This window comes from Taeniopygia guttata, chromosome 15 (genome assembly GCF_048771995.1).
Source record: "Taeniopygia guttata chromosome 15, bTaeGut7.mat, whole genome shotgun sequence".
Taxonomy (NCBI): domain Eukaryota; kingdom Metazoa; phylum Chordata; class Aves; order Passeriformes; family Estrildidae; genus Taeniopygia; species Taeniopygia guttata.
In genome coordinates, this window is record NC_133040.1 from 8,769,698 (window position 1) to 8,779,322 (window position 9,625).

At 48.2% G+C, this 9,625-nt stretch overlaps 1 protein-coding gene across 3 annotated transcripts in view; it reads left to right on the top strand.

The window, feature by feature from the left end:
* The window catches only part of TTC28 (tetratricopeptide repeat domain 28), a 108,478-nt gene extending 99,353 nt beyond the window's left edge, over positions 1-9,125 (top strand). For 2 of the 3 annotated variants that reach the window (XM_030285666.4, XM_072935966.1), the window contains 4 exons: positions 1,545-1,568; positions 2,372-2,501; positions 3,024-3,131; positions 3,606-9,125. In XM_030285666.4, coding sequence (XP_030141526.4) covers positions 1,545-1,568; positions 2,372-2,501; positions 3,024-3,131; positions 3,606-5,230 — 1,887 coding nt within the window. In that variant the 3' untranslated portion in view covers positions 5,231-9,125. The remainder of the gene's footprint in view (positions 1-1,544; positions 1,569-2,371; positions 2,502-3,023; positions 3,132-3,605) is intronic. The other variant, XM_072935964.1, reaches the window with a different exon arrangement.
* Positions 9,126-9,625: the final 500 nt, after the last annotated feature.

Genomic DNA, 9,625 nt, shown 5'->3' on the forward strand with positions numbered 1-9,625 from the left:
ATGGGACTTCTCCCTGCTCCCCTCAGCCTCCTTCACACTCTTCCCCCTGCTGTCTCTGGAGCATGCCTAGCCTAACCTGCCCTTTCTCTGTGCCACCAGCCTGGCTGCTTTCCATTCCATGGTTCTGACTGTGCTGAGAGCTCCTGTAATGAGGTTTCTCTTCATCATTTGCCTGCTTTAGTACATGGACACACTCACACAGGGAATGGGCCTATATCTCACTGTCTTTGCCTTTTCCCCATGCAGAAACAGTCCAGGCAATACTGTGGTGGGGGACTGGGATTGGTTCTCTGTGGTGTCGGGCTGCCCTTCCTTCAGTCACATGGAATCTGCAGAAAAAGCCAGAGAAGAGCCCCAGCCTCTCTGTTACCTGCTGAGCAGCTCTGGCAGCCCACTGGGATGAGTCTGCTCCAAGGAAAGAGTTCCAGTCAGGATCCTGTTAGGCTCTGCAGCAGAGTTTGAGATGTTTCCGATGCCCTTGGTGACCAGTGTCCTTGGTGGTGTTTTGCCTCTTGCCTTGGCTCTCATCAGTGCCTGAGATGTGTGTGGTTAACTTCAGGGTTGTTTCCCTCATGTGTGAAGAGGACAGGACAACATTCCCATAGCTCAAAACGCCTTAGAGTGCTAATGAGGTGGCTTCATGATTGCTGCCCTGCCTCAGATAATTAAATTACCCAAGGAAAAACATTCAGCTGGCTGTGCACAAGTAACAAAAGACACACTGACCCTTTCCTTGCTGCCCCACAGAGTAAATACTGGCAGGGATATTGCAAGTTTTCTTCCATAGCCCAGACCCCTGGCAGAATTCCCTTTTGCACCATTCTATCCTGTTACATGTTGGTTTTCAACAGCTCTCCCCTCCATTGTGTGATTGCTTTTTTCCTCTTCTGCCTCTTGGCAGTTCATGGTGTGAGCAGCTGGGGCTCTGTCTGTCCCAGGGGAAAGCAGACTTTGTTCCAGACAGAAGCAGGAGGTCAGACATTTCAGTCACTGGTGCTGCTGGTAGGTTTTCCTGAGTGGGTGACCAGCATCACAGGGGAGTGGGTGCTCTTGGCATTAGTGAAGCAGCAAGGTGGGAGCCTGAGCAGCTGCACTGGATAGAAAATGCTTATTTTGAGTGCAAAAGAGAAGGCAGGAGCCACAAAAGACAGAACTTCAGACTACTGCATGTGCAAGGGAAAAGTTAGGGATTTCTGCCTGCATTTAGCGCCAGTACTGGGTCCCAGAGGAAACAAGAGAAGGGCTGTTTTATGTTCAGCCTCCTGCCAGAGTGTGGGTTGGCCTGAGTGTCTGCCTGCTAAGTGTCTGAGCTGTCATGAGCTGGGCACTCCCAGATTCCAGCTGCCTGTTCCCATGCTGTTGGATTCACAGCTCAGGCCATTCCCGTTGCTCCTTTCTTTCTCTGGACAGAGCATCTTGCAGTCAGGGTGCTGGCTCACACAGGGATGTGTCCCTGCAAGGCTCCTCAGCACAGGCACTTTGTAGCACAGAGTAACCCATGTTCTTTTCTCCTCTTTTCCTTTCTTGTTGCCTGCTGCCCGAAGGCTGTTAAAAATGTGGTGGCAATGGTGAGTATGCTGTGCACGGGGGTGACACTGTGGTGCAGGGTGCAGCGCCGGGGTCGCTGCAGACCCGTGCCCTGTGCTGCACCGTGTCTGCACCCACTCTCAGGCCTGGGATTTGCTCCAAGGAGCTACTGTGGAAAAAGGCCTGTGTAAGCTTTGTGGGTTGTGAGCGATGGGTGGTCCTGAGGTTAGCTGGTCCCTGATTAATGGCTTTTCATCCTTGCTGCCCTGGGTGTGTTGGTGAATTACACGGGATCCTGGCATCTTAATTTGTGTCAGATCTTCATAAACACATTTTCTCTCTAGCTTGCTACTCCTGTCCCTTGGGCACAGTTGAGAAACTTCTTTCCTGGAGGCCATGGAGATATTAGGAAAGTCTTCCATGGTTTCATATGACTTGTTCTGCCCAGTTAATGAGTTTCTTAGGATCTGCATAAGGAGTATGGCTCAGTCATGGAATGGGCTGTAGTATATTTCTGTGAGCAGCCCCAGAGTATCTCTCCTTTTCTTTCCCTTCACAGATGTTCCTGCTGTGCTTCCTTCTTGCTCAGTTTCCACTGGCCACCCCCCAGCCCTCACCCCTGGTCTGTCCCTGCCTTTGCTGCTGTTCCAGTCTGTCTGATGTTGCTGTCCCTGAACTGTCCTTCTTCCCAGACCTTCCCATCTCACTGCTCTGTTCAGGAGCAGCAGCTGAACGGGGTGTCCAGGGAAAGGGTGTCCAGAGGGCATTGCTTTTATCTGTGGCTGTAAGAGAGATAGTGATGTGACTTGTAAGGAATGGCTAATGTCTGTATTGCTGTCTTCAGCTGCATCAAGTCCTGGTTCAACTTCAAGCAGGCGAGAAGGAGCAAGATTTCCCCTCTGCACCAATCCAGGTCTCCATCAGTGTCCAGCTCTGGAGGCTGCCTGGCTGTCATGAATTTCTGGCAGCTCTAGGTAGGAAAGCATTTCTTTCTGTTGTCTCTCTAAAACCCCTTGCTAGTGTCTCATGTGAGGGCTTGAAACACTGATAAGACCCACAGCTTCACATTTGTCTGCCTCTGGCAGCCCAGCCTGCGTTTGCCAAATTCCAAGGTCTGTGCTCTTCAGCTCAGTTTCTGTGAGAAAACCTGGAATTAATAGTAAATTGTTTGGCATGTAGGACATTGTCCCCTGAGATGTGTTTGGTATATAACTTCCTGACAACTCCAAGTAATTTGCAGCTACAGAAATGTTGACAGGAGTGATTTGTTAACGAGTATGTGTGCTCCCAGTCCAGCACCACAAAGCTCCCAACACCTGGAGAAGGTGTGCTAAACAGTAAAAATAAACTGCACATGAGAGGTGAAGTCATCCTTCCAAGGGTGCTGCAGGCTGTCATACCTCTCTGTTCTGGCTGTGTTATAAGTGAGATTACTCTTACTGGAGACAGAGGGTCTTTCTGTGAGCTTTAGTTTCCTGTTCCATGTTCCACTACAGGTTTTGACCTTTGTGAAGTTGGCCAAGAGGAGGTCATTCTGAAAACTGGGAAACAAGCTACCAGGAGGACCATGCACTTTGCTCTACAATCCTTGCTGGCACTTTTTGGTAAAGCTGCTCAGTGTGTTTTTGCTCTTGTGTTATCTGATGATTTGATCCGAATGGCTTCTGCTGAAATATCACACTTGCATCATTGCAGAGGTCACACACATGTCACACAGACCAGATGTGATACAGAGACTGGAGTAAATGTTATTTGTGTATGGGAAAGACTTGTCCGAGCAGAAGCTGGAGATAGAGTCCAGTGACTGGAGGACATATAATTAATTCTTTATGTTGAGATATAACATGATAATGAACTGACAACTTCCATCTAGGATACTTAGACATATGTTGTTGCCTGGGCTGTGTTCTTCTTTTTCCTTACCTAAGTATTAGTTGGTTGTTCTGAGGTAGCACAGAGCCTGAGGGCATGTTTTGTACCATTTTCTCTTAATTCTGATAGAATGTTACCTGGTTTTATTTGATTTTGTGATGTATCTAGGGGCATGTTTGTACATACTATTGTCTTTTCTTTTTCAGATTCTACAGAGCTGCCCAAGCGCCTTAGCCTGGACAGTTCCTCATCACTGGAGTCACTGGCTTCTGCTCAGTCTGTTTCCAACCCTGTACCCCAGTATCAAAACCCTCCATTCTCTCCTACCTGTCCAGACAGCATTGCCTCAGATGCCATTTCTGTGTACAGCCTGAGCTCCATTGCTTCTTCCATGAGCTTTGTTTCCAAGCCAGAGAACATGCTGGATGGGGCAGGACACAGAGGGCGGCAGGATTATGAGAGGCCCAAGAATATCTATCCACACAGGTCTGCAGCTCAGAGCCAGCTGTCACCACAAGCCACTGCAGCCAGCAAAGATGAGGAAGAGTATGAAGGTTTCTCTATAATCAGCAATGAGCCTTTAGCCAGTTACCAAGACAACATAAAACCAAGATTTTCCCCTGATCACAAACAGCCCAAAACTAGTCAGAACGGAGGCATTAAAGCATCCATCAACTCCAAAGGGAGCATAAGTACTCCAAATTCTCCTGTTAAAATGACTCTCATCCCAAGCCCAAATTCACCTTTCCAAAAAGTTGGAAAACTTGCAAGTTCTGATACTGGGGAATCTGACCAGTCTAGCACTGAGACTGACAGCACCGTCAAATCCCAGGAGGACAGTAATCCAAAGCTTGATCCACAAGAGTTGGCCCAAAAAATTCTGGAGGAAACTCAGAGTCACCTCATTGCTGTTGAACGTCTTCAGAGAAGCAGCAGCCAGATCAGCAAGAGCAACAGCTCGGAGGATGGGGCTCCCAGCCCGGGCGGCGTGTCCGCCTTCCGCTCCTCGGAGACCAGCGCCTTCAGCCGCCCGCTCAGCTCCAGCCAGAGGAACCAGTCCTCTTCACCTCTTGCAATCAAACCAAAGCCTCCAACGAGGAGTTCATCCCTTCAGAAGGTGAGCTCTGGCTATAACAGCCCCACAACGTCGGAGATGTCAAACAGAGAAGGCACAGGCCAGCACAGTGGGCAGCCATCTCCAGGTTGTGATTCACATGGGTCCCTAACTGAGCAGCCTCCCTTTAAACTCAAGTACCCCAGCTCTCCTTACAGTGCTCACATTTCTAAATCACCCAGAAATATATCTCCGAGCTCAGGGCATCAGTCCCCTGGTGGCAGCACTCCATCTCCTGCTCTTTCTTATTCCTCAGCTGGTTCTGCTCGCTCAAGCCCAGCTGATGCCCCAGACATAGACAAATTAAAATTGGCTGCCATTGATGAAAAAGTGCAAGCAATTCACAACTTAAAGATGTTCTGGCAAAGCACTCCCCACCACTCTACTGGTCCAATAAAGATTCTCCGAGGAGCTCCTGGAACAATGACTTCTAAGAAAGATGTCCTCAGCTTGCTCAATTTATCACCACGGCACAGCAAAGAAGAAAGTGCAGAGAAGCTGGAACTGAAAGATCTGTCTATTGGGCAACACCTTTCTGCTTCATCACAGAAGATCCCTCCAAATGGACATAGATGCCCTGAAAGCACAAATGCCATGACATCAGCTCATTCCTCACCTAGCAACACCCTGGGAGCTGTGCGTCCCCTGAGGCTGCCAGCTGGGAACGGGTATAAATTTTTGTCACCAGGAAGATTTTTCCCTTCCTCCAAATGCTGAAATGTCCCAAGTACCAGCTGATGACTTAGAGTCTTGTTGAAGTATTTGCTTCTGCCCACTTGCCTTTACCAAAACAGAACCAGTAGCTAAGCAGCCGTGGTCATGCCCTCAGCTGGCAGTGCCCCAGGGATGGGACAGGCTGGCCTGCTGTCACTGTGGGGGCACACAGCCTCACACACGTGGGTTTTTGTTTCCCTTATCAGGACCTTGGCCAGACTCATCTGATAGCAGATTCTTTGTAGTATTCAGTATTTGCAGCAGCAGGTGCAAAGCATTTGGTTGTCTGCTCATTAAATACTGGCTTTTAAGCCACCTCCTTGTATTTCTTAACCAGAAGTTTTACAGCTGGCTTTTTGTACAGAAATTACACATATCAGGGGTTGGAGAGGAAAGGGAGAGGAGGCAGAACATTTCTGAGTACCGCAAAGAACACAGGTACAAATCTCTGCCTGGAGAAAGATGAGCCATTTACTCGACTGCTTTCAAAGGCTGACAGAGGGGAAGACCACATGCCTCTAGATACCTCTGCCAGGTTGGCCAAACCAGAAACTGCTGTCACTAAAACTCCATAGCAGCAGGATCTGGCATTTCTGTTGCATCATTTAGAGACTGGTGAAACAAAGACAAGAGGAGAGAGGTGCCCCATTCTAAAATCTGCATCTCAGGTAACTTTTTGGAGGGAAAGCCCTCAGATGAGACTTTGCTGGTTGGTCTGCTCAAAGGAAATGTTTGGGGCCTAACAAACCAGGTGAGCCTGTGTATGTGGTAGTGAGTGTGTGTCAGAGAGACAAGTTCTGGTTTTATTGAGTGCTCTGATCTCTCTGGCACACCACATTGTGAAGGTGAACTTTTTATCCTGGCAAGTTTTGGGCAGGACTTACATCTCTGTCTGCTCAGGGAGCACAGAAAAGGATAGCAGATGCTGCAGCTCAGAACATTATTTTGCAGTTCCACAGCAGGCAAGATTGTGACATCAGTGTATGTGATTCAGACAACACCTGACCAAAAAAATCTCTCCTTAATCCTGCTAAATCATTGCCAGGGCTCAGCACAGGCAGGTCTGTGAGTCTGTGAGCCTTTTCCCTGCTGTGGAGGCAGGTTTCCTTTGGAGCAGGTGTGGAAACAAGTTTCATTTGGAGCAAGTGTGCCAGTGTGAGCAGCTGTTGGTGCAGCTGGAGGCAGAACACGAGGCAGCAAGCGGAGGGGCTGGATGCAGAACCTGAGTGCCCTCTGAAATGTGGAGGAAAGGCGACCAAGAGCACCCCCAGGGCAATATGTACAGTCAGCTTCCCTAGGCTAGGTGGGGTTTAGGAGTTGGGGGCAGGCTGGAGATGGTTTCTAGGTGGCTGTGGAATGCAGTGGTGTGATCAGGATCCCAGTGATCGTTTACATGCACTGAGGCCGTGGGCATGCGGCAGCAGCGACCCCGCCACGTGAGCTCAGATCCACATAAGGTATTCCCAGGCTGTGAAGTCGGAGCACTGTATCACCAAGGATTTTGGTGTCTATTCTGCACTCCCGGAATTGGCTGAGTGACTGAAGGCTAATCACTTCACCTCTCCGTGCCTCGTCTTCCCTTTCTATCTAAATGGGGATAGTAATACTTACCTACCTACCTCACAGAGGTGTTGTGAGGCTGAATTCATTAGTCCCTGAGTTTTAGCTGGATCTGAAGTCAACTTCCAGTCTTGCAGCTGAATGGAGAGTGCAGGCAGCTCTGTGGATGTACCAGAGGTATGTTGCTGATGCAGAGAATTGTACTTAGCATGGCTGGATGCTCTTGTTGTAAACGTGGATCTGATAATTTGTGATTTCCTAAGAGATCTTGGAGGAAAAGCATGATAGCAGGGCAGAGAATTCAGTTCTGATATGGAAACACGAGAATGCTTAGGCTCAGCTTACTCACAGGCATAATCAGATACATGCTGTGAGAATATTCTGGAGTCTGCTGGTTTCTGGAGAATGTTTTCCTTTTCATTGTGGCAAGAAATGAACACAAGCACTAAAGGCAAAGGATACTGGGCTGGGTTGTTACAGCCAGCTAACAAGGGGAGGGGGGGGGTATCACTAAGTTTTCAGTGCAGAGAGAAAGAGTAGTTACCTACTCATACACAATGTAGCAGAACAGTTGAGTCAATCTGTTCAACTCATTATGATGCAAGTTACTTGTCTGTATATGACATCTTCCTGTGATGGTTTGGTGCTAAACATCACCTTCGTGTCATTTGGCAGGAAAAATTAGAATAGTGGGCCAAAATGAGTCAGCACAGTGTCTGCCCCTTGTGGAGACAGAGATGCTGTTGATCATGCCACTTACTGTGGTCACAGGACTGCTGAGAGACTTCATGTGACCTGCTCTGTTTCTAACCAGCATAAACTTTTTGAAACGACATCCCAGGAACACCCAGGATGGAAGTGGGCAGCTTTTTGTTTATAGCAACAGCAAATACTCCCTGTAGTGCTGCATAACATGCCAGAAATAAGCCTCTTTGTTGTAGTTTACTTCCATAACTAAAGGATCTTTTAACCTGTAGAAATTCTGTGCTGCCATTTTGTTACAACCCATTTCTGTGCTCTGGCAGGTTTCATGCTGGCTTAAAGCTTTCAGACAGAGCTAAATCGGGGTGGGGGGTGTGGGGAAGTGGTTCTTCTGTTGTTGTTTTTAAGGAGGGGGGAGCATTAGAAGCAGGGAAGGGTTCAGATGTAGAGAAAGTTCAGTATTTGGGGAATTTGATGTTGTATAAATATGGAAGGTGAGTGTCACTAGAACAAGTCTTTTGGGAAATAGGTCTCCGTTGACTTGGCACAGGTCACTTCCCTTGGCTTGCCGGGAGCCATGAAATGCATGCTTACTCGTGGCTGGGAGACACTGCACACCTTGTCCCTCACTCCTCCACCTGAATGAAAAACAACCCCTTTGTGAGGAAAAAAAAAGAGTTTTATCAGGTTTGCCCAACACGTGGAGAAATTCAGGAAATGAAAAGCATATGTTCTCCATTTGCTGTTAGAATTCCTTCTGTGGGTTTAATGCATTTGTCGTTGTTGTATTTGTGCATGGTACAAGTGACAACACTGCGTAATACAGTGAGCAATAACAATTAGGTATTAACCACTTTCACATTAAACCTGCCACATGCAACCGTTCCCCAAGGCCACAGAATGTTTTGGTTTTGCCCTGTATGTTTTACTGTGTGAGATTTCAGATTTTTTATTGACTGTCTTTAGCTCCAGCTAAATGGGAACAGTAAACAACCCCTGTGATCAAAACCTAGTTTAATTTCATTTTGTTGGTTAGCCTGTACCTCTGGCCTGATATTGGTTTTCCTTCTGTTTAATCATACCTTACTGAAACAAGGAAAAAGCACTGGGGGGATGCTACACCCATGCATATCACTCTAGGCCATGTTTTCTTTCATTAGGGCAAGTTTGTTCTGTGAACATCTCTTCCAAGTTGCAGAACAATCCAGGGCACAGAGGTGTCTGTGAATCTGTTAGGAAGCATTGGTAGTTTCAGCTGGATGGTGATAATGGGTTTGAGCAGTTTCGGGTTCTTTGCATTGCCACGCTGCCCAGCAGGGCTGCACGTGTGTGTGGACACTCGTCCCCTCAGCTGCAGAAGAGCACTGGAGACAGTGACCCAGAGAGGATGGTCAGCAGAGGCTTCCCAGCAGCAGCCCTTCAGCACTCACTCTCCCTACGTGCAGTGTTAGCCATGTTTTGGCCTCTATGGACTTCCTTTGTAAATTAAAACTCTGTTTCCAGACAGCATTAAACTTTTTATATTATGAAATTTACCATGTAAAAAGATTTTCATATTTTTATTGAAATTGCTAAGGCATTTGGCCTTTTCTTCTTTGTGATTTCAGTGTCTATTAAAGCATGAGTTCTCTCAGTGCCTCAGTCTCTTGATCTGGAAGGATGCTGGGGATGTTGGCTCGCTGCTCTGTGCCCACACCCAGCTCCCCTGTGTGACCACATACTGTGGCAGAGTGTGGCTGAAACTCAGGGCAGCTCTCGGCTCCCTCAGGAACTTCCCTCCCCTTTGTGTGCAGTGCAGTGTTCCTGGTACCGGTGCTCATTGGAAATTGCTTTTCCTCCTCCTGACAGGTGGTGAGAGCGCCAGTATTTACCTCTATCTCTTGTAGCAGAGGACATGCAGGGCTGGGAGGTGCTCTGAGGGTTGTGAGGGAGCCCAGTGCTGAAGGGATGAGATGTCCCCATACCGATGCCAGCTGGAACTCGATGAGTTAAATCTTCTTTTGCCCCCATGTGAAAGGTGCCCTTGTACCAAGGGGAAGTTGGAAACTAAACAGCCAGAGCAGCCAGGGGCCGCTGGCAGTGCTGGTTCTGCCACGAGGAGCAGCTCCTGGCGCAGCGTTCCCTGCTCCAGAGGGG